The following is a 26,317-nucleotide window of genomic DNA, read 5'->3' on the forward strand; positions in this document are numbered from 1 at the left end:
TGAGTTTCGTTGAATTACCGCCAGATTTTTATGAAAACTAGCCAAAAACCACCAAATTGTTATGATAAATATAATATAAATATGATAATATGATAAATATGAATAAATTAATAGAATTTTGCCTATATAATACAGTAATATATAATTTGTGGGAACGCTCTCTCTCCCGCCACCACTCGCAATACTGGGAGAAAGGAGCAAGATGGGGAAATTAAAAAATGGCAATTTTTGGTCCTTGGTCGCAAAATTGGTGTATCGTGTTGGAGTTAACCTTAAAATAAAGGATAAACGAATTAATTTACTGATGGCAAATCGTTGCTTCTCTCGGGTTATTCCATTTATATATATTAAAATAAAATTATAATAAACATTTAAGCCATTGAAAGGGCAAATAATATTTAAAAGATAATCAAAGGGGATAGTGAGTGTGATGATAGGCATTGGCAACATTTTGGGGTCGGCTAGTCCCGCTAGTGCGCTGGCTCACTCTCGTCCCAACTACCAAGGCGTTAACATCACCGCTCGTCCTCTTGACTACGCAAAAGCTACCACGTGCAGGAGAACTTGATCCCGCCAGACTCGATACTCCCACCGTATTGAAAGCCAGATAAGTTTTTAGCTGTTAATGTTAGCTTAGAGGTTGCAGGTCCTGTAGCTAGCTAGCTATTCATTGGCAGCTGGAACACTGAAATGTGGGGGTGAGTGCTCCCAGCCATAACTGCTGCGTAAGAGTCTTATTCACATTAACTTTTTATTAAATTCCCCTTAGGTTGTGTGGAACACTAATTTCTAACACAATTTAATTTTCAATTTGGTTAATACAGTTCATTTTCAATACGATTAATTTTCAATACGGTGTTCCATTTACTAGTGGTTAAAATTTCCTAATTCATAAGAATTAGGGAATTCAGGCATAGATAGTCATGAAGGTACTCTTCTACGGTCATTCCTTTGTGCGTGCTTTGTGCAATTACTGCCATTGGGATAAAGAGTTAGAGGTTGGTGGTGAGAGTTGAAATTGACTGCCACTTCAGATACCATTCAGGTAAGGATTACCAATTTGTGTTAAATAGACCAGGTGAGTTTGAGGCCCTGGCTGAAGTAAATCCTGAGAGAGTTGGTGGCAACTCTCTCACTGTCCACAACACTAACTCAGAAATCAAACAGTGGATGAAGGCCTTTTATGAACGGCTCAACCAGCACCTGCCTCATTGCCTCAAACTAGTAGTTCAGATTGAGCCGAGGTATTGTCTTCCCAATAATAGGCATGGCACACCAGTGTTGAGGAATTCAATCGGCGCCGGCACGTGCTTAACAACTATCTAAATAAGACCATTAAAAATAGTGGCCTATTGCATCACATGGTGCTGTTGGAGTCACCTGATCAGCTAAACCATCACCAGTACTTTGGTGGCGTTGTTCACCTGAAAGACGAAGGGCTGGTCAAGTATCAGGCATGCATAATTGGTGCCGTTGTGTTTGCCTTGGAGCGAAGAAAATGAGTCTTCTCCGAAAGTTCATTGTCATCTATTCATAAGAATATTTGGCAAGGTTCATGTTCGGGGTGACTCGTGAAGATATGAACGGTTGTTAAAAGTGTGTTCGTCTTTCGGCCTTGACTGTTTTTATGTGGTAATTTTTTTTTAATCTTTGATTAATCTAGCACCGTGTCGCGTGAACATTGCATAGTTATCCTCAGATTAGTTGATACTAACGAGGTATTATTAATTTTAAATTATAGCGGTGATGTAGTTATTGTAAAGCTTAAATTATCAGTTTGGCATCGGGCTTACGAGTAGTTAACTAGTGTTTCGGTGCATTCTTGATAGCTGCACTCCCTTATAATTCATTGGTAGTTATCGTATATAACCATGGCCACTTCTAATATTATGGACTCAAAATTTTCAGATAAATTATCTGCTTTGAGAAAATCGAGAGGTGTGCATAAAAGAAAAATTATCTTGCGCTTGAAACACCTTCAGAAATATGCTGATGATAATAAGTTGACTACTTCATTGTATAAACTCAGTTTTAATGAGATTGAGAAAGAGAAAAACTTCATTCAAGATTATGATGGTCAGATAAATAAATTGATGGTTGATAATGACATTGAAGAAAGTATCTTGAACCGTGAGCTTGATGAACAAACTTCATATTTTATGGAAGTGAATGCTGGGCATAGCCAATTTGAGCCTTTAAAGGATGAAGATAAGCATGATAACAGTAATAACTCAGCTTCTAGTAAAGACCTTTTAGAATTATTCAAACAAGTCAGTACAAGTGAGAGTAAACTTCCTCCTTTAGAGTGTGGCTCTTTTAATGGCATTGAAAAGGACAAATTTGCCTTTAACACATTTTATAATCAATTTAATGTGGTTATTGGAACCAAGAGTAATCTTTCTAAATCCACAAAGTTAGCTTATTTAGTTGGCTACTTAAGAGACTATGCTTTATCTGTAGTCAAACATCTATCTATTACTGATGATAACTATGAGGTAGCCATTTCCTTGTTAAAGAAAGAATTTTTAGATAAGGAATTTATTATAGATCAAACAATAAATAACATTATGAAAGCTACTCCTTCTTGGGGAAATGATCCTGACTTTCAATCAGTAAGAGTCTATATAAATGAGATTAAAGCACAAGTCTGTGAGCTGCAACAACATAGTTTAGATTTCCTACAGGAGGGTAGTGCAGGGTTAAAAATGATTAGTCATGTGGTATTTAACAAACTTCCTAGTTTGGTAAAAAAAGGAATTCATTCATCATTTAAGTATAAGTTATCCTTCCTTGGTTGAGTTGTTTGATAATTATCATCATGTATTAAACTTGCTAAGTCGCACTAACCCTGCAAGATCTAAACCTGCGGTTCTCAAATCTACCCAAATTAAGACTCCTCAAAAGACTCTCCAAACTAAATCTACCTTTGAATCTAAACCAGCAGCTAAAAACACCTTCCAAAATTATAAGACTGCTGGTAAACCACCAGCTTGTAAATTATGTGGCAGTGATTTACACACTCTGGGAAAATGTACTGCATTCCCTACATATAAGAACAAAATTGATAGGCTGAACGAACTAACTCTGCACAAGATGTGCAGGAGCTGGTCATGACGAAAACAGTTGTTTCGGCAAACAAGGGAAGCTTAGGTTCGCCTGCAAGAGCTGTAATTCTAAAGAACACTTCACAGCCTTATGTCCTTTAGAGAGAAAGCAACCTGAGCTAAAGACAAATGTAAGTTTGTGTCTAGCTCAGAGAAGCTTTGACTCAAATAAAATGCTACCCACCATGAATTTAACACTGAAATGTGGGAGGAAGGAAAAGGTAGTAAGATGTCTTATAGACACAGGAAGTCAGAGATCATATATCTCCCAAAGGGCCTTTAAAGATCTGTGCCATGATACCAATAAGTTATTTCAACTTGAATGTGAGATAAATACTTATGTGGGCCAGGATACTAAATTATTCAAACAGATGTCTACAGGGATCAAAATAGGCAGGAGGTTACTTTTCATACCCTTGCTGGTAGACGATGCTTTTGACATAACATTGGAAGTACCAGGAATTAGCAAAGTAATTTCTAAATTTAAAGCTAATAAAATCAAGTTGTTGGATGATTCATTTTATAGTGAAATAGATCAAGATACCATAACAGTAGATATGCTTCTGGGCATTGATGTGATACAGTATATGCCCTCCCTTTCTTTAGATAACATTTTAGGAGGGACATGCTTTGTGATGGACAACAAAGTTGCCCCTATTGGAAACATCTATAATTTTCTTAATGAACAAGAGGGGCAAGTAGTAAGACAACTTTTACAGAATAAATGCCAAAGGGGAGTCAATGAAGTCAAAACATCAGTTAATGCCATTTTAGACCCTTTTAAATCATATTTCAATCCTTTAGAGAATATTCTATCAGACTCTGAGGTAGACAATGGCCTTGAGAATTTGTTCAGTCTAGAATCCATGGGTATAAAAACTGACAATAGTGAATTAACATCTGTTGACCAAGAGCAAGTAGATAAATTTAAAGATAATATTAAATTCCAAGATGGTCACTATCATGTATCATTACCCTGGCAAGATCATAAAGTAAATTCAGTACCATCTAATCATTCCATTGCCTTGAAGGTATTGGACAGAACCATCAAACAGCTAGAAGCTAAGGGATTAAAAGATAATAATCAGGCTGTCTTTGATCAGCAGATTAGGGATAACATAATTGAAGAGATTGAAGTAAACCCATTGGAATATAAGAACAAAGTCTGGATTCCACATAGGCCTGTTGTTAAAACTGATGAGCAGGTAACAACCAAAATAAGACCTGTCTTTAACTGTTCTTTTAAGACAAGTAAAGAATTGCCTTCTTTAAATGAAGCAGCCTATACAGGCATAGATATGATGAACAATATACTGGAAATGTTGTTTAAGTTCAGGTCCAAAAATTATGTTATGTTAAGTGATGTTAAGCAAGCTTTCTTAATGATTAAACTTAAGGAGGAAGCTGATGAAAATAGATTTTGCTTTTTCTGGAAAAGAGGTAAGAAATTAGTAGCCTATAGATTTAAAACTATTGTTTTTGGGTTTACTTCCTCTCCCTTCATACTCCATTATGTTATGCAACATCATGCTAATTCCTTCTCTAATGACAATGTAAGTTATATACTGGCCAATAATTTTTATGTTGATAATTTAATAGTAACTGGTAATAAAGTAAATGAAATACATGACATTTATGATCAGGCCTATTTAAGGATGAAAGAAGGAGGATTCGAGCTTAGATCATGGAACTCCAATTCACAAGAATTGAGAGAACAGATGGCACGTGATGAAAGACTTGTGGAACATAATTGTAAGGAAGAAAGGGTCTTGGGATACAAATATAATTTTAATAAAGACACCCTAAGCATAGCCCCTTGTAAATTGGACCCACAAGCTAACACAAAAAGAAGGGTGCTATCCCAAACCTCAAAGTTATTTGACCCAATCAATTTTGCTCTCCCTGTTACAATAAGAGGGAAGATATTAATGCGAAAGATATGGAAGTCTGAAGTAGGCTGGGATGATACATTAAATAATGAAATATGTACTGAAATGAAAAAGCTGAGTAAGGATTTAGAACAACAAAATTTTAGTAGACAGGCATTTAATGAGGATGCAGGGTATGGCTTGCATGTTTTTTGTGATAGTTCTGCTGAGGCATATGGCTTAGTAGCTTATGCTGTAAATGATAATGACCAGTGATCCTTTGTATTTGCCAAATCCAAATTAGCACCTATTAAGGCCAAGAATCAGCATAGCATTCCTACGTTGGAGCTCATGGGAGTCATATTGGCTCTAAAATGCATACCATCAATTCTAGACTCTTATAAGGGCATGCAAATTAGATTCATAAATATTTGTGTAGATGCCCAAGTGGTATTAAACTGGCTGTTGACAAAAAAGACAAAGACCAAGTCCAAGTTCCTCCGTAACAGAATATTAGATGCCACCAGTTTAAAAATGGAGATAATGAATAAGTACCATGTTCCCATCCATCATAAGTATATAATTACTGACGAAAACCCTGCAGACCTGGTAACACAGGGGCTTACTTATAGTAAGTTTACAACTAAGATGAAATTCTAGCTGGAAGGTCTGCAGTGGTTGTCTAATAATTTCACCCAGTGGCCACAATATCCCTTGCTTAGTATATCACCTGCTCAGAAACCCTTAATAAGTACTTTGTGTGCACATCAACCTGCTAAAGTAAACACCTGAGTTTTAAATATAAATAATTACTCTAGTATAAATAAGCTGATAAAGTGCACCTCATATATGTATAAGTTCCTGAGCAAGATTAAAGGCTGTGACCCTAAAATGAAAGCATGGGAGTACTGGATAAAACCAGCTCAGAAGGAATATTTCCAAAAGCAACTGGAATTTTTAAGTAATGCTGGTATCCAAACCAATACTACTAATAATAACAAAGTAATACCTCCTCTGGTAAATAATCTTAACTTATTCCTAGATAATAAAGGCATTTTAAGATCCAGAGGCAGGATAAGCAAATGCTTGTATTTTGATTATAATGTACACAATCCCATAGTCTTGCCAAAGGAAAGCAGACTTGCTCTTGTCATTATAAATGACTCATCTAAAAATGCAGCATTTAGGCATTGGTACTACCTTAAATTATATTAGGGAACAAGGATTTTGGATCTCTAAGGGTAGGGCGGCAGTCAAGAGTGCACTGGGAACTTGTACAGTTTGTAAAAAATACAATGCATTAGCATTTAAATACCCAAAATTTACAGACATGCCTAAGCATCACATGAATTTAGTGAAACTCTTCCAACATGTTGGAGTGGATTATACGGGTCATTTTTGGGTTCAAGATATAGTGGCAGCCAAGGCAGTGAAGGTATATATTTTAATCTTTACTTGTTTGAATATAAGAGCTGTTCACTTTGAACTAGTATCAGATATGACCACCAAAAATTTTCTGTTAACCTTCCAACAGTTCTGCAATGCCCACTCCATTCCCCAGTATATGTACTCTGATAATGCAAAATAATTTTTAAAAGGGGGTCTTGTATTAGAAAATGCCCTCAAATCAGAAGAATTTAGGGAAGAACTAGAGAAATGCGGGATTAAACACATTAAGATTCCTGTATATTCTGCATGGGTTGGTTCTGCCTGGGAACGACTTATTCGTACCCTAAAGAACTGCCTATACAAGGTAATTGGCAGGGCTAAGCTGTCTTATTTTGAATTGCTAACATCTATTTCGAATATTCAGCTAGCTATGAACTCCAGGCCCCTAACTTATAGATCCGGTGCTGATGACCTGGAGTCCATAACACCCAACTCATTTATAAAATTACATAGCAATTCATCCATTGTATTGAAGGATGATGAAAACATATGGGTGGATGACCAGGAAACACTGGAGAACACTCTAGTAGTTCAGGAAGAGATCCTTGACAATTTTAAAAGACTGGTACAGCGAATATCTGCTGAGCCTAAGAGAACACAGTCGTAATTTGTATCAGAGTAACTGGGGGAATAGGGTAAGGGTGGGTGATGTAGTTCTCATTAAGACCATCAACAAATCCAGACCTTACTGGATGTTGGGAAGGATAATAGAACTTATTGCTGGTCGTGACGCCAAAATAAGAACAGTCAAGGTTAAGCAGGGAAACGGCGCCGTGGAATACCACTCTATTTCCAACCTGTACCCGTTGGAGGTGTCAGTGACTCACGCGGGGAGGAAAGGGAATAGAAGTGGATCGGACGGTGGCGCCAATGAGCCTCCAGCTCGTGACATTGATAGTCAGGTTAACCCTAGACCGAGGTGGCACGCGGCCATAAAGTTCAATAAGATGCTTAGGGATAAACTGCCTTACTTGTAAGTTGTTAGATTAAGTTAGATTTAGGTTAAGTTGGGGTTTAATATTAAAAAATGCTACACTTTAGTCAATTTTTATGGGGATATTTAGGAAAACAAAGGTTACATCCTCTTCAAGGGTGAAGATATATTGCTAAGGTGAGGATGATTTGTTTATTTCATTGTCTTGTTTAGAATTAAGTTAATAATTTTATGTCTTAGGTTAGAAAATATATTTGAGTACCTCTCTCAAATATGTGTTCCCCAAAAATGCTACACTACGCCCTACTTCATGACGTAGTGAGGATTTAACAATAATTAAACAAATCACCATATGGATTTCCGGGGAATAGTGCGGAGTGACTATATCTGCCTTAACCATACATGACCTCAAAATATTAAATAGTAAGTATAATTGCAATTTAGAATAAAATTGCAATCTTTGCTGGGGAGTGTGTTGGAATTAACCTTAAAATAAAGGATAAATAAATCAATTTACTGATGGCAAATCGTTGCTTCCCTCGGGTTATTCCATTAATATATATTAAGATAAAATTATAATAAACATTTAAGCCATTAAAAGGGCAAATAATATTTAAAAGATAATCAAAGGGGATAGTGAGTGTGATGATAGGCATTGGCAACATTTTGGGGTCGGCTAGTCCTGCTAGTGCGCTGGCTCACTCGTCCCAACTACCAAGGCGTTAACATCACCGCTCGTCCTCTTGACTACGCAAAAACTACCACGTGCAGGAGAACTTGATCCCGCCAGACTCGATACTCCCACCGTATTAAAAGCCAGATAAATTTCTAGCTGCTCAGAGGTTGCAGGTCCTGTAGCTAGCAGCTAGAACAGCTGCTGGAACACTGAAATGTGGGGGTGAGTGCTCCCAGCCATAACTGCCGCGAAAGAGTCTGGTGATTAATTTTATTTACTGGTTCCTCCTATAAATTTCTTATTCACATTAACTTTTTTATTAAATTCCCCTTAGGTTGTGTGGAACACTAATTTCTAAATTTGAACTCGCAAAATTGGAGTAAGCACTGTATATATATATATATATATATATATATATATATATATATATATATATATATATATATATATATATATATATATATACAGTAAGGTCTCGGTTTACATCAGAGTTACGTTCCTGAAACATGACGTAAGTCGATTTTGTACGTAACTCGAGTTTCCGTACATTTCAAAGCATATTATGGAGTTTTCAACCAATCATTGTTTATGGTCATTCAGGTAAGTTAAAGGTTATATCGTTATATTATTTATAAGTATGTAGGAATATGAAACACAAGCTTGTTTTTGTTGTTGATTAGGGCCACGAATGCGAAGGACTGCAGGTTGCAGAGAGGGGTGGACGCCTGAGGCCGCCAGAAGGGTGGGCAGGTTGAATGTTGTGACGCCCAGGGTGGACAGCTGGGAGCGTAGTGCAGTGCGGTGGGAGTAGAAGCGTGGGCAGCGGGGCAGGAAATGCAATAGGGACAGGTGCAGACGGTGCAAGTCAGCTGCGAGTGTCGTGTGGCCCAGGCGAAGGCTCCGGAGTTGTTATTGTTGTGATGGGTGTGCGAGCCCTCAAGGTCGTCAACCTCCCAGTTGTCATGGTAACGGGCTTCCCATTTTCTTCTTCCCTCCCTCACACACAGCTGCTGCCTCCCTTCTCATGTCTTTTAATTATGTCCTTTTTTTCTTGTAGCATAATGGTTTTCCTTTTCTTAGCATCACTGCTGTCACTAAGAAGTTTTCTCTTTGGTGCCATTGAGCAAGATACTAAGAACTTGATTCAGTAAATGCAGAAGTAGGGTAACACTCTTGCAAGGGGCGACAGTGTGGTGGAACTGAGGCAGGGTGTTATTGTATTCAAGCGTGAGGCGGGCGGTGTGGCGGGCAACCACCAACAATAACAATAAATCCCGCACTTTACGATTTATAAATTTTCAATTTTTTTAATCTTAAATTGCCTTATAGTGGACTGACGTAACTACGAGTTTGACGTAACTCGAGACCGACGTAACCCGGGACTTTATATATATATATATATATATATATATATATATATATATATATATATATATATATTTCTGTCACACACACCTGTTTTTCATACAAAATATAGCAGTTCCACTGCTCCACATTACCTTTTCGCCGAGAAACCGCCCGCTTTAGCGCTACTCCTGGCAGCGCGGCGCTTATTGCTGCCATCAGCACACTGCGTGGACAACCAGTCAGTTATTTCTCGGCGCGCAGAGCGAGTAGACCTGCGTTTCCGCCGCTGCTTCCTTTCTTCCTCGCCTTTTTTCGCCTTCTTTTTACTCCTGTTTCTATGGAGGAAGATTCTAGTGATGTTTCTGTGTCTCCGGGGCGGTCTGTTCCCGTCCTGGAGGGTGTTTTGGCCAGCCATATGGATGACCCTACCGGTCCTTCTGCAGTGTTTACGTCTCCTTCGCCACAGCCCACGAGGCGGATTTGCTTTAGGCCTGACTGTTCCAGGGTCTTGGGTAGTGTCCTGCACGATCCTCATTCGGTCTGTATCAAGTGCAGAGAGTTCTGCAGCCTAGGTAAGAGGTGTGATGAGTGTTCTGGCTGGAGCAAGGATAAGATTCTTACCGCCTACAAGTATCAATGCGGGTTGAGGCGCAAGCGGGAGGCTAAAGCTAACTTAAAGGGTAAGTCTAAGGGCTCTCATACCCGGTCTGGTATCAGCAGTGACACGAGCCATATGTCTGGGGATTCTAGCTCTCAGGTCTCCTCTGCTATTTCTGTTGGAGGTGTTGACCTTCAGGCAGGCAGTGTAATTTCTCAGGATGAGCTCACTGCTGATGATTCAGCTTCTCAGCAGGTGTCTAAGCCTCCAGTCTCTATAGATTTTTCCCTGTTTTTGGAATCCTGGCAGGAGCAACTTCTTACTTCTGTTGACAGCCAGGTGTCTTCATGGTTGGGAGAGTTACATAACCCTGTGTCTTCCCTGGCTACTGACCCACCTCTTTCAGCTCTCCCCTTGTCCTCGGACAGAGACCTGATGAAGTTCAGTGTCCTACCCCCCAAGAGTCCTGACGCAAAAAGGTGTGTGCAGTCACATCAAGTCAGGGGGCCAGGGGGGGCCGTCCGGGGGCTTGAGGTGGCTTCCAAGCATTCTCATGCTCTTAAGGATGACGCTAGAAGGATCAAGAAGTCCCGCCCCACGGTGGGGGGGAGGACAGGGAGAGGGTGGACCAGTGCACTGCTCCTGGCCCCTCCCCCAAGGCCCATGGTGAGGTCCCAGGCAAGGGTGATGCTCTGCCCCTTCGCCTACCAGGTGGCTTGCCCACGCCTTTTCCAAGGGCTGCCACCTATGTCCTTTCGGCCGCTAGGGGCTCAGAGTCAGCCGGCCCCCCTACGTCCTAACAAACCCACTGTCTTACGCCAGAGAGGCGCCAGGACCTCCCCTCCCTTCGAGGTGTGCGCTTCCCCTCTGAGGCTGGCGTCTCCGCTCCTGGAGGCACCCCCCGGACTGCCTGTCTCCGGGGTAGTGACCTTCTCCTCATAGATAGTACTGATAGACAGGTACTCCATGGTTCCCCCTGGTCTTTTTGTTCGGGGTGGCAGGGCCCGGCCTCTTTGTCTCCAGGACCTGCCCCGTCCCACCACATCCCCGGGGGACTGGAGGAGGATGAGACCCAGCCCCCATCGGCCTCCATGTACCACCACGTGATGGATTACATCAATTCAGTGTTTGAGGATGCGAGGGGCCAAAGGCTTGAGCAAGAGGGTCCTCTCGCACCTGGAGCTGGTGTACCTGAGTCACAGGGAGGGCCGATTCTCCTCGCTTGGGCTCAACCCCTCCAGTTCTTCAGGGAGCAAGCCAACAATACTTACCTAAAGGCCAATGACAGGAAGCCGGCTTCTCTTGGGTATCCTTCAGGCAGGTTTGCCAGGATGTACACAGTATTGGACCAGGAAGGCTCAGGGAAGGCTACTGCCGTTAACCAGAACTTGCACCATGCCTTGAACTCGGGCTCCCGTGAGCCGAGGGTTATCCGTGACCAGCAGTAGGTAGCCAGGATGGAGGGAGTGGTTGGTCGTTCTCTGGACGCACTCAACTACTCTTTTTGGTGCTTAGGTGCCCTTCACCTACTGACGGTACCACATCTCCCGTCGCACCTGTTGGATTTAGAGGGACAGCTCTTTAAGGCTGTTCATATGGCCTTGAATGACATCTGCCGTGATTCTACTTACGTCAATGCCAATCTTCGGGCTTGGGGAGAAGGGAGTCCTACATTGCCCAACTCAGACGCACCTTCTCTCAGGTGGGGAAGGGCATCCTTAGATGGTCCCCCATCTTTTCTCCTCTCCTCTTTGATGAGGCCAAGCTGCAGGAAACGTTCCAGTCTTCCAAGAGTAATGCTGCCATGACTCTCCATGAGACTGCTCTCAGGGCCCTGGCTCATCCATGTCCGGCCACCGGTACACCCTTGGTGGAGTGCGGTTCTCATCTTCCTGCCCCCTCAGCTTCGAGGTCTCTGGCTGCTTCTCCCCGACGAACACAAGTTCGCCCTCGTCCTGGGAATACTCGGGGTAGATCTTCCAGACCGCTCTCTGCCCGCCCTAGTGGGCAGTCAGGAGGACGGAGGGGTAAGCCCTTTCGGAAATGACAGTCTATCTCACCATGGGGTGGTGGGGGGCTGTCTGGCCCTTTACAACTATATAGGAATATGAAACACAAGTTTGTTTTTGTTGTTGATTAGGGCCATGAACGCAAAGGACTGCAGGTTGCCGAGAGGGATGGCCCTGAGGCCGCCAGGAGGGTGGGCAGGTCGAATGTTGTGACGCCCAGGGCAGACAGCTGGGAGTGTAGTGCAGTGCGGTGGGAGTAGAAGCGTGGGCAGTGGGGCAGGAAATGAAGTAGGAAAGGGCAATAGGGATCAGCAGACAGGCACAGACGGTGCAAGTGAGCTGCGTGTGTCGTGTGGCCCAGGCGAAGGCTCCAGAGTTGTTATTGTTGTGATGGGTGCGCGAACCCTCAAGGTCGTCAACCTCTTCGTTGTCATGGTAACGGGCTTCCCATTTTCTTCTTCACTCCCTCACACACAGCTGCTGCCTCCCTTCTCATGTCTTTAATTACGTTCTCTTTTTCTTGTAGGGTAATGGTTTTCCTTTTCTTAGCATCACTGCTGTCACTAAGGAGTTTTCTCTTTGGTGCCATTGAGCAAGATACTAAGAACTTGAGTCAGTAAACGCAGAAGTAGGATAACACTCTTGCCAGGGGCGACGGTGTGGTGGAACTGAGGCAGGGTGTTATTGTATTCAAGCGTGAGGCGGGCGGTGTGACGGGTAACCACCAACAATAACAATAAATCCCGCGCTTTACGATTTATAAATTTTCAATTTTTTTAATCTTAAATTGCCTTATAGTGGACTGATGTAACTACGAGTTTGACATAACTCGAGACCGACGTAACCCGGGACTTTACTGTATATATATATATATATATATATATATATATATATATATATATATATATATATATATATATATATATATACACATATATATATACACACACAGGCAACCCCATTTAACGAAGGTTCGCACAACGAAATTTCGCTACAACGAAGGTTTCATTTTACTACTATCAGCTCATTTAACAAACACCAAACTCACTTTAACTAAGTTTTATCCATGTGATTTTTTTCAAGTTAGAAAGCCCTGCCGTATCACACAAGCCGACAAGTTTTTCAATACACCAAGAGCCGCAAATACTAAGGCCTGCCTCAGGAGAAATCCTGGGACACCTGTAGAATCAAGATCAAGATCAAGATCAAGCCTCTTGTGGACAACACACGCACCACTCACTCCCATAACAGCGTCAGCAGCAGCCTTCTTCACTCGCTTAACTTACCACCAAAACGCCCTGCAATGTGGCCTAGCGTTCCTAGGAAGACCAGGAAGTCTCTTACTCTTAAAGTGAAGCTGGATATTATTCACAGACATGAGAGAGGCTAGAAAACTATAGCATTGCTGGCCACCATCTTGACGCCATCTGCTGTCTCTACTATTTTCAGGTCAGCAGACTCTATTAAGAAGGCTGGTGAGACTGTATCTTCCTTGCAAGCTAAAAGAACCACTTGAACTCATGACTCTACAATGGATAAAATGGAAAGCCTTGTGGAAATGTGGTACATAAGTTTTGTGTGCGGTACAATGATGCGCCCTTTGTTTACATTCTATAGGTTGTCGGTTAGTGTCTTTCCCGTTTCACTCTTCCTCCCTTCATAAATTTAAGGTCATCAACTTTATAAAGTTTTGTATATACATACATTAGTGTACATTGTAATGACTTAAATCTAACTGCCTAAATGTTAAACTTCATAATTTTTACTTTCATTAAACCATTCACTGTACTATGATGCACTTTCGGTATGCTTATTCTCAATGGAAGTTCAGGTCGTGTTAAACTTATTATAATCGGTTCGCTTTACAAAGTTTCGCTTAACGAAGTGTTTTTTAGGAACGTAACCCCTTAATTAAGCGGGGGTTGCCTGTATTTACAGTAGTGCGTTGGAATACAAACTTAATCCGTTCAAAATTTTGTTCTTACTCCAAAATGTTCTTACTCCAAAGCATCAAAATACATGTATTCTTATGGAAGAAAGTATAATTCATTCCAAACCACCTCCTAAGACAAAAAAAAAAAAGGTTTTTTCACCTAATTTCATACATTTTGCATACTCATACTATATATACTACTACTACGACTATTATGTTATAACTATAGAAGATACGAAAATAAAGCAGGAAAGTAAGCAAAATGTAATATAAAGAAAATTCAACTTCTCGTGGTTAGAAACAAGCATCACCACATCCTCCTCATGTGACTCCGTCAAGCCAGCACCACACACTCTTATATAAGCCAATAAGTTTTTCTTTGATGTACTGCATTCATTATGGAAAATAAATCAGGGAAGTAAGCAAATTGTAATATGAAAATTCAACTTATTCGCGGTCAGAAACAAGCGTCAACACATCGTCCTCAGATGACTCCATCAAGCCAGCAATACTCACTGTTATCTAAACCAATAACGAGATAAAATAATGATTCCACTATTGTCATGCATCATAATATGTTTCTGAACTGCTTACTTATCCATGGAAATACATGTATATCTTATATCTCACCAAGAAATATCGTATTTCCCGTCTCATAAGACGCTACAAGTGGTAAGACGCACCCTATAATTAGCTAAGCAATTTTTGGAAAAAAAGTTTTGGGGGTTTTACAATGTACCTGAGCATCAGTTCCAAGTCAGCGACTCTACAGCACCAATAATAGCATCAAAATATTGCTTTATTACAAAATATCAACAAAATTTTATAAAATAAATACAGGCAACCCCCGTTTAACGAAGGTTCACACAACGAAATTTCGCTATAACGAAGGTTTCGTTTCACTACCATCTGCTCGTTTAACGAACACCAAACTCGCTTTAACGAAGTTTTATCCAGGTAATTTTTTTCCAAATTTGAAAGCCCCACTATCATGCAAGCTGACAGGCTTTTAAATACATCAGGAGCTGCTGGTACTAAGGCCTGCCTCAGGAGAAATCCTGAGACACCTGTAGAATAAAGATCAAGATCAAGCCTCTCGTGGACAACACAGGCTCTGCCGATACAAAGGCCTGACTCAGAAGAAATTATGTGTCACCTGTAGCATCAAGATCAAGATCACACGCACCACTCACTGCCCAGTCAAAGCATAACAGCGTCACCAGCAGCTCATCTTCCTTAGTTCAACTTACCACCAAAACCCCCTGCAATGTGGCCTAACGTTCCTAAGAAGACCAGGAAGTGTCTTACTCTCGAAGTGAAGCTGGGTATTATTCACAGACAAGAGAAAGGCCAGAAAACTAATAACATTGCTTCCCACCATGGCTTGACTCCATCTACTGTCTACTATTTTCAAGTCAAGAGACTCTATTAAGAAGGCTAGTGAGACCTCATCTTCCTTGCAAGCTAAAAGAACCACCAGAACTCGTGATTCTACAAAGGATAAAATGGAAAGCCATGTGGAAATATGGTACATAAGTTTTGTATGCAGTACCATGATGCACACTTTGTTTACATTCCACAGGTTGCCGGTTAGTGTATTAACCGTTTCACTCTCCCTCCCTTCATAAAGTTAAGATCATCAACATTATAAAGTTACGTACATACATTAGTGTACATTATAATGACAAATTAAACTACCTAAATGTTTAACTTCATAATTTTTACTTTCATTAAACCTTTTACTGTACTATGATGCACTCTCACTTTGCTTACTCTCAATGGAAGTTCAAATCAGGGGTTAAACTTGTTATAATTGGTTCGCTTAACGAAGTTTCGCTTAACAAAGTGTTTTTTAGGAACGTAACCCCTTCGTTAAACGGGGGTTGTCTGTACTGGTAAAATAATTGTTACAAAATAACAAACTGTAGACATTTATTGATCCTCAAATCCTGCGAATTCATTGTTGCTACTGTGTTCATTGCCGCTGTCACTTTCCGTAGTTGAAATTCATCCTCAGTTCCATCCATCACATCGCTTATTCCACATTTCTTGAATGATCTGACTATAACTTCTTCCTTCACTGCACCCCATGACGTCTTTACCCATTCACAGACTTGTGTAATAGATGGTCTTTTGAATCGTCTTGTTGGCGTTACGTCATGGTCACCAGCAGCCATCCACTTGCCCCACTCCTCACGCACGAAACCTTTAAAGGGCTTGTTGATGCAGACGTCTAAGTGTTGTAGCTGTGATGTTAAACCACCTGGAATGACTGCTTGTTTCGTATTTAATTGTTGGAGTTTTTTCTTTGTGGGTTCAGTTTTTGTGGGCTCGAAACTGATCCCACACTAGTAACGTTGGTTTCTTCAACAAACCACCAGGACGTTGTGACCAGACCTTCTCAAGCCACAGTTGAACTCCAGCCTCATCCATCCATCCATTAGGGTGCACATGAACAAGAACACCAGCTGGGATCTTATCCTTAGGCATAGTTTTTCGTTTGAAAATAAGTAGTGGTGGAAGTTTTCTGCCATCTGCACAGCAGGCAAAAATAACTGTAAAGTGAGATTTCTCATGACCAGTTGTTTTTATTGTCACTGTCTTTGCACCTTTATTTTCCACACTTTTGTTTGATGGGACATTGAAAGTCAACGGTACTTCATCCATATTGCCGATCTGTCCCATTTCATAATTTATCTCTTTTCTAGCATTGATCACGTATTTGTGAAATTCTAGCACTTTATCCTCGTATTCTGCAGGCAACTTCTGTGCAATCCTGGTCTTCACTCTCATACTCAGATTGTTCCGTTTCATGAAGTGGTAGCACCAAGACGATGATCCAGTAAACTTGTTTGCTGGTATGTTTCTTTCTGCAGCCAGTCTCTTTGCATATTCGATAACGTCTAGCTTGTAACTGACAGTATAGGCCTTCCTTCTCTGCTTTGATGCCATTCTTGGAGGAGTATTGTCTGCTGAATGACAGGGAAGGCAAGGGAAGTTGCGACGTCTGCTAGGATACCGTTAGTTGGCATGTTTGTGTGTAGATGCCGTTGGTGAGTCATCAAAACAACCAATTCACTTCATAACAATCGATATTGTAAATACCTTGTTACATTCATCAGAAAAGTGCAGTATCAAAACAGATATCTTCGTATACTGTACCTTCATTAAACAAAGTGTAGTATCAAAGTAAATGATAATTGTAGGATTACATTGTATGTTTGTTGAGTGTGAGTGTTTCTCTGTCATTCCTGGGGTGTTGGAGGCTTGTCAGACATCCCTATCAACTTGACCTTCCAGTGTTAAGACGCAGGGTGATTTTGGGGGCATTTTTCAGGAAAAAAAAGTGCGTCTTATGAGACGGGAAATACGGTACCTAAAAAATGATAAAATACAGCATACTGACATAAGTGCTCTCACCATCCTCACGTTTGGTGCCCTCAAACTTCCACAAACATATCCTTGTAAAAGGATATGATTGGCTAAGTGTCCACCATCTTGAAAACAATGGGCCAATGACAGACCTCGATATATGACAGATAGCCTCAAGCATAAACAAACTGTGCGGCATAAAGGAGCACGCACAGTCCAGATATAAGATATATCTGGACCATCGGAATGCGGCTCCTGAAAAGCGCCAAGATCATGCCTGACAGGCTCTAACGTAAGAGCCATGATCGTGCCTGAAGGGCTATAAGGGTTAAGGCTTTTAATTCATGAGCTGGATACTCTTTCTTCCCCGCATCTTCTAGAATCTTCCATACTTCTGTCTGTATGTCTCGTGACCATGTGTGCTGGTACGATAAGCAATGATCTTAATAACTAAAAAACCTTAATACTATTATCCGCGGCACTACAAAACAACAAGCAACTGCAAACAACACTCCTGAGGCACTGAGGCAGCGTGGTGTCCCAGCATGCAGTCAGCTGATCGCGCAGTGCTGCGCGCAATCTGTTGACCGCGTTTGTTATTTTTCGCACTCCAAAAAAATGTTCATCCTCCAATGTAAAAAAACCATTTTATTTTGTTTGTAATCCAAATTGTTCCTATTCAAAGGCATTCGTACTACAAGGTACCACTGTATGTATATACGTATATATATATATATATATATATATATATATATATATATATATATATATATATATATATATATATATATATATATATATATATATATATATATATAATATATACAGTAGAATCTTGAATCTCAATCAATCTCATCTCGATATTTCGCATCTCAATTGCACCATAAAAAACCCACTATTCACACATCTCGATGAAATTACACAAATCTTGATTGCTGTTTTTTTTTTTTTTTTTTTTCATCAAAAGCGCGGCGCATCGCGATGCGATTGTTTTGATTGCTCTCCCACCTAGCGGCAGCTTGTGGAGTGTATCAGTACACGCGGCCTCCCCCCGCTCTGTTTAAAACCAGTGTGTGCGGTGTGCGCGGTCAAGGTCGTTTACGGGTGCGGGCAGGCTACCTGGATCCCATTCATCATGTTTCCCGCAGCCAATGGAAGGGCCCAAGGGGTGAATAAGAGCGAAAATGAGTGTAAAGGACAACAAAGTGTGAAAAAATGCGGAAGTGAAAAACGTGATTATCGAAAGGGCAAAAAACTGAACAAATACACTGCAGAGGACAAGGATAAAAGTGTTGCAGCTCTTGGAGAAAGGCTACAGAGTCAGTGAAATACAAAAACTTACTGGCATTCCTCAGAGTACTATTTCCACATTGAAAAGCAAAAAAGATGAAGTGAAAAAATCAGTGACATTGGCAAAAAAATTGTTCACAGGAAACACACTTGGACAGCGCCGCATCACGTGTATTTATAATGAAAGTAATCGTCTAGTGGCAGAAATGGAATATTATCTGGTGAAGTGGATTCAACGACGAGCAAGAGAGGTAGTTAGTATCAATGGTCCTCAGCTGCGTGAACAGGCAAGGATATTCTACCAGGCTGTTTGCAAGAAAAAACAAGTAAAAAATCCACCTGCATTTAATGCTTCTGTGGGGTGGCTGCAGAAGTTTAAGAAGCGGTGTGGCATTAAATATGCACAGTATCAAGGCGAGATATCTTCTGCTGATAGTGAAAGTGCTGCTAATTATCCTGCAATAGTCAAACAAATAATAGAAGATGGAGGCTATTGCAAAGACCAGATATATAATGGTGATGAGACTGGCCTTTATTGGAAACGTTCTCCCAAAGCCACCTTCATTTCTAAAAATGAAAAACAAGCACCAGGAGTAAAAGTGTCCAAAGAAAAGGTTGATGCAAGTGAAGCAATCGAAAATTTAATTAAAGAAGACGTAATGGAGGAAGAATTGGAACAGCCTGATACTGTGTCACAGCCTCCCTCCCCGAGTGTTCAACAGTTGTCCGAGGCACTGGGGCTTGTGGCAAAGGCCAGGGATATTGTGGAGGGAAAAGTGGAGAATGAAACTCTCCAGGAGGCTTTTGATTATCTCAATAGAAAAATGATGGGCATATACAACAGTAAAGTCAATGAACAAAAACAGTCCACTATAACGAGGTTGTTCAAGATGCAGCAGCGAGTCGCCGAGGTCATCGAGAATGTCACAGAAGACGACGACGAAGGACCAATAGACCTTGATGTTTGGACACTGAACTACCAGAAGAACCACCATTTGTAGGATTTAATGCAGAGACTGACGGTGCTGGCTGCAGTGGAGAGAACGTACGCAAGGCCATGACAAGATTAGGGAGTGAAGGTGGTGAGTCCCAGTAGCCGAGCCACCAGCCCAACCCCCATCAATCACCCTAATTTTATTTCAATAAATATAAGGTAAATATGTGTTGTTTTATTGTAACATTTCTTTAGTTTTATTATATGAACTGCAGTGTGTAGTGTGGTAAGTACTTTAGGTGTCAGCCTGAGAGTTAGTGTACTTGATATAGGTTAGTTGCCAAAGTTTTGGTCCCAATTGCATTTTTTCCTATATGAAGTTAACTTCGCATCTCGATATTTCGAATCTCGATCAGTATTTTGGGTCCCAATTACGATCGAGATTCGAGATTCTACTATATATATATATGTATATATATGATATATATATATATATATATATATATATATATATATATATATATATATATATATATATATATATATATATATATATATATATACAGGCAACCCCCGCTTAACGAAGCTTCACACAACAAAATTTCGCTACAACGAAGCTTTCATTATGCTACCATCTGCCCGTTTAACGAACACCAAACTCGCTTTATCAAAGTTTTATCCAGGTAATTTTTTCCAAGTTTGAAAGCCCCGCCGTATCACGCAAGCCGACAGGCTTTTGAATACACCAGGAACTGCTGATACTAAGGCCTGCCTCAGGAGAAATCCTGGGACACCTATGGAATCAAGATCAAGAACAAGATCAAGCCTCTCTTGGACAATACACGCACCACTCACTCCCCTGTTCAAAACAATAACAGCATCAGCAACAGTTCTGTCTTCCCTCGTTCAACTTACCACCAAAACGCCCTGCAATGTGGCCTAGCATTCCTAAGAAGACCAGGAAGTCTCTTACTCTCGAAGTGAAGCTGGATATTATTCACAGACATGAGAAAGGCAAGAAAATTAATAGCATTGGTCGCCACCATCTTGACTCCATTTACTGTCTCTACTATTTTCAAGTCAGCAGATTCTATTAAGAAGGCTGGTGAGACTGTATCTTCCTTGCAAGCTAAAAGAACCACCTGAACTCGTGACTCTACAATGGATAAAATGGAAAGCCTTGTGGAAATGTGGTACATAAGTTTTGTATGTTTTTTTTTTTTTTTTTTTTTTTTTACGGTAAGGCCTATAGCGCCTGTAGGCACACTTGAATAGTGTAGTGGAAGTGCTGTTCAGCTTCCGCCCATTAGTGGTGCAGGCAATTTTATTTATAGTGGTACTCATATTAGGGCCCATATCACCACCCAAGCTCATCTTGAGTGTAACCACCTAGAACCTGGGTATCATGGTGACATGTAGGTAACTTTAAACCACTCGACAAATGGCAAAGTGTTTTAAGGCTGTACGTGGTGGGATTCGAACCTACGGCTGGACGTCTGCCCGATCCCACGCTCACCACCTTATCCACTATGCGCCCTTTGTTTACATTCCACAGGTTGCCAATTAGTGTCTTTCCCGTTTCACTCTCCCTCCCTTCATAAATTTAAGATCATCAACATTATAAGGTTATGTACATACATACATTAGTGTACATTATAATTGCTTAAATTAAACTGCCTAAATGTTTAACTTCATAATTTTTACTTTCATTAAACCTTTCACTGTACTATGATGCACTCTCGCTTTGTTTACTTTCAATGGAAGTTCAAGTCAGGGGTTAAACTTGTTATAATCGGTTCACTTAACGAAGTTTTGCCTAACGAAGTGTTTTTTAGGAACGTAACCCCTTCGTTAAGCGGGGCTTGCTGTATATATGTTCTTTAGATGCCCAGGGAGCGTTTGATGCGATACCTCATGAGGTAATTTTTTACAAGGCAATGGGAGTGATTCCTAAGGATTGCTGGGCTACTTTGCTTATGTGGTACACATCAATTATGGTACAAATTAAGTTGGGAACATATTTATCTGATGATATCCAAGTCTCTAGAGGTACTCGCCAAGGTGGGCTAACATCTCCTTTTTTATTTAACCTATTTTACTCGTACAAAGATCTTGTGGATACTTTATCAGCGTATAATGGTGGAGTTGTTATTGGCTCCAAGTCTTTTAATATTTTTAGTTATGCAGATGATATTCCTCTATGTAGTCTAACTGTCACAGGTCTGCAGCAAATGATTGAAGTTTCTAATGAGTATGTAAGTAATCATGGCTTGTGTTTTAATCCCGGCAAGACAATGTATCATAGTTGGGCAATGTTATTTTACGGAGCGTCCTGTATGGCACCTAAATAGAGATATTTTGAAAGAATGTGATGTGTTGAAATACCTGGGAGTGAATCTTTCCCATAGAAACCCTCACGCTCATGTTAATGAACGCAGTAGTGCCTGCAGAAAAGCATTTTACGCACTACAAGGAGCAGGGTTGTGCAACTTGGAAACTAATGTTGACACAGCTTCTTATGTCTGGAAAACTGCAATTAGACCTGTAATGACATATGGATTGAATACTGTTAAGATTGATAAAAAACGTATGAATGAGTTAGAGTCCATGCAAGAAAAACTTGTAAAAGCTATGTTCGGACTACATAAATATTGTAGAAGTAAACCCTTATTGAAAGCCTTAAGGATACCCTCATTGGAATCTATTGTTGATGTAATGAATATTGACCTATTATGCCAGATTTTTCATAATAACTCAAGAGCAAGATGCTTTTATATATATTGCTATAATAAAGTTTTGAATGAAAGGGAATTCATATGAACAGGCTTACTTGGAAGAGCGAGGGACATCTGTTCAAAGTACAATGTAAACTTAATGAAATATCTGTTTGACTCTAGCTATGCAAAGAAGGCCAAATATGAAATAAAACATCAGAGAATGGATAATGATGGGTTATCTGACAGTGTCCGTACCCTTCTGGCAAGTGAAAATTCATTTGACAATTATGTTTTAAATTTGCTACTTGCTCCATTTTAGTTGCATGTTAGTGACATTTGTATAATTTTAGAATTTATGCTTTAATCTATGTATAATTTTGAAATTGTTTAGGTAGCTGTAAGATTTCCCTTGTTTACTTATAATTTATTCCTTTTGTTTAATATTCTAAAGTTTATAATGATGTAATTTTTAAACTTTTTTAATTTCAAATTAATTTTATGAACGAGTGAAATATGTTTAAAGTGTCCTATGTATCTTCTTTTGAAGGCATATATATATATATATATATATATATATATATATATATATATATATATATATATATATATATATATATATATGCTATTTTCAATTCAGTAGACTCTATTAAGAAGGCTGGTGAGACCGTATCTTCCTTGCAAGCTAAAATGGAAAGCCTGTTGGAAATGTGGTACATAAGTTTTATATGTGATACAATATATATATATATATATATATATATATATATATATATATATATATATATATATATATATATATATATACAGTGGCGGAAAAAAAGGCTGGCCGGGCGGGAGGTCGGCCGGCCGGCCTCTATATCCATATTTGATACCATCCGTATTTCTCTGAAGAAAAAATGCCCCGCGAGTAATTGACTACATAGTAACCTTACCCCATCAGTCACGCATCAGTTGCAATAAATATTAAGTCTCAGTATCAATTAAGACAGTAGTGGGGATACATTTTTTTCGCCGTGACCGTTCTCCCGTGCGCCTCGAAAACTGCTGTGTCTGCCTTGCATAATCGTGTGTGACATCCATACCTCATGAGTGGGAAGCCCCTTGACCGTGATACAAGGGTCAGTGTGATTCAGTGTCACAAACTGGGCCTTCAAATGAAGGATATTGTCAAGGAAACGGGTGTGAGTGACCGATGTGTTCACCGCTTGGTTGCTCGGTTCCAAGCATCCCCCAGTGCTTGCGTACCGACTCCTGCTAAGAGTACTGGAAGACCAACGAAAATCAGTTCTGAAGCGGTGCGTGGACATCACTCCCACCCTTATGGCAAGGAAACTTAAGGAGAAGAACCCCCAGTTACTTGGCAATGTGACCGTTAAGGCCCTATCACACTGGCCTATGATACGCGGAACCAGGAACATCCGCTCTAGATAGCTGGAACTTGCCCGGGATTAGCAGAACCAAGTGGGGATGGCTTCATATCCATCTCGGTTCTCCATATGCTATCCCAATGGAAAAGTAAACATGATATATGTAGTAAAAACCTTTCATTTGAACTAAAAAGAATGTGACTAAATTTTTCATATTGGAATATCAAATAATATTTCATCAATTTAGAAAGGTAAAGTATATATATATATCATGTCGATAGGTTGGGCTCATCGCAACCCCCTCTGACTCTAAAGTTGCCATCGCGCACGTCTCAGCTTTTCTCTAGTTTCTTTTACTTACTTTTCTTCAACAAGAGGAAGTGCAAATGCAGTTCCAGGACAAAGCACAGGCTGAGGTATAAGCGGCATGGTTTTGTTCTGGTTTATTTTAATTAGGCTTTGTCTTGGTTAGTGGGCAGTTTGCCTAGCATAACAAGAACACAGGCAGCTTGTGTGTGATAGTGTTCCTGGTTTCGTACCAAGAATCATGGCCCACGTTCCGTGTATCATAGGCCAGTGTGATAGCCCCTTTAGGACTGTGTCTGGCATGCTCCACAGGCGACTCAGTTATAGGAAAGTGGCGGGACATCGCAAACCCGCTTTAATTGAACACCAGAGGAAAACTCGTCAGGTATTTGCAAAGAAATATTTGGAGTGGCCATCAGAAAAGTGGCGTAGTGTTCTTTGGACTGACGAGTCATTTTTCGTTGTGAGTGACACAAAGGGAAAGAGGGTGTGGGTGAGGAAGGGTATCAACAGGGATGACCCAAAGTATTGTGCCCTTACAGTAAAACACCCTCCATCCCTTATGGTATGGGGTGCTTTCGGGTATGGTGGTAAGAGGCCATTAGTGGTGCTTCAGAAAAATGTCATGGTAAACCAACAAGTTTACGTGAACATTCTGAAAGAAAATCTGGGGGAGTGCTTTGCCAACAGTGGTGCCAAGATTCTCCAGCATGACGGGGCCTCAGCACACAGGGCACACTCCATCAAAACCTGGCTTCTGGATAGTGAGGTCGAGTATATTCCCGACTGGCCAAGCAACAGTGTAGTGTTCTTTGGACTGACGAGTCATTTTTCGTTGTGAGTGACACAAAGGGAAAGAGGGTGTGGGTGAGGAAGGGTATCAACAGGGATGACCCGAAGTATTGTGCCCTTACAGTAAAACACCTTCCATCCCTTATGGTATGGGGTGCTTTCGGGTATGGTGGTAAGAGGCCATTAGTGGTGCTTCAGAAAAATGTCATGGTAAACCAACAAGTTTACCTGAACATTCTGAAAGAAAATCTGGGGGAGTGCTTTGCCAACAGTGGTGCCAAGATTCTCCAGCATGACAGGGCCTCAGCACACAGGGCACACTCCATCAAAACCTGGCTTCTGGATAGTGAGGTCGAGTATATTCTCGACTGGCCAAGCAACAGCCCTGACCTCAACCCTATAGAGAACTTGTGGGGCATTTTAAAAAGGGAACTGAGGGAAAGAGACACCTCTACGGTGGAAAAATTAGAGGGTGAGTTGCGTGCCACCTGGGAAAGGATTCCCGCCTCTACACTCCAACATCTGGCTGACTCAGTTCCAACATGCCTTAGCAAGATCAGGAAGACTGGTCTTTCATCAAATAAGTAGCCATATGTTTGTAAGTATTACACGAATTTACTCTTATGTTGTTCTTAACTTTGCAAATCATCTGGGGGGTTAGGGAGGCAGCAAAAGTTAGCGCGGTTATTTTGAAGGTAGGGATCGGCGACCCGGCCAGCCTTTTTTTCCTCCACCGTATATAATGTAATTTGTGAACCAAACCATTTTCCCTATAGAACCAATATAAAATACATTAATTTCATTACTGGAAGGGCTGTGTCTGAGAGGACACCCACCCTGCAATCCCTGTAGCATGCATTCAGTGTAAAAAAACTTTTGTGCATTTCTTGGCTAAAATAATCAAATTATCGTCATTGCTATAGTAAAGGTGTCTAACTGACAGCAAGACAGCACACACTGACCTTCCTGAAGATGTTTATCAGGCATTACTAGCTGTCTTGGAGGTAAAGCACCTCTGTGCTGTGATCAATTGTGATGACAATATAGTGACACAAACAAACATCTCATGGAATCTCATGATTTCTGAGATTTTCCATACCAAATACTAAAAACAACAGTACATAATTATATACTGCCAAAGAAAGGAAAATAAAACATTTAGATGAAAGAACCAATTGTAGTGAATGAAGGAAGAGAAGAAACAATGATTCTATCCAGTGCCATTGCAAAGGCTATGCAGAAATCTTGAACTTCGACCTTGAGCAAAGCATTTTGACATTGTGTTATTCTAAATAATTCGCGTAATTTGAAAAATAACTAGGTTACCTCGTGTTATTTCGAAGTTGCATAATATAAACCCATAAATCGAGAAATATCTGTACATGAAAACAAGAATTTCAATTAAGAATAAGCAACTCAAGTGTCGTTGTGAGAGTATTGTTGTGTCTAACCAAAATAAACATCTGACTGTTCTGCCTTAGTTGAATTTAACAAACTTTGTTGGGCAACCAGGTAATTCGTGCTGTAGTGTCCATGCCATTATGCCATGAGAAGGGGGAAAGCTTTCTGTTTTTCTTTCCTGTCATTTTAAAGGAGTCCTGAGGGATGTTTGTTTTGGTGC

General features: G+C 40.5%; 1 protein-coding gene across 10 annotated transcripts in view; it reads left to right on the plus strand.

Annotated features, from left to right (window-relative positions):
• Positions 1-26,317, plus strand: part of LOC123517175 (ubiquitin thioesterase otubain-like) — a 392,577-nt gene that overhangs the window by 151,373 nt on the left and 214,887 nt on the right. The window contains exon 1 of one of the 10 annotated variants that reach the window (XM_045277170.1): positions 25,156-25,294. The exons of the other annotated variants lie outside the window; for them this stretch is intronic. Coding sequence (XP_045133105.1) covers positions 25,289-25,294 — 6 coding nt within the window. The 5' untranslated portion in view covers positions 25,156-25,288. Of the gene's footprint in view, positions 1-25,155; positions 25,295-26,317 lie in introns of those variants that run through there. 10 annotated transcript variants of the gene reach the window in all.

Source organism: Portunus trituberculatus, chromosome 41 (assembly GCF_017591435.1).
Source record: "Portunus trituberculatus isolate SZX2019 chromosome 41, ASM1759143v1, whole genome shotgun sequence".
In the NCBI taxonomy this organism is placed as follows: Eukaryota; Metazoa; Arthropoda; class Malacostraca; order Decapoda; family Portunidae; genus Portunus; species Portunus trituberculatus.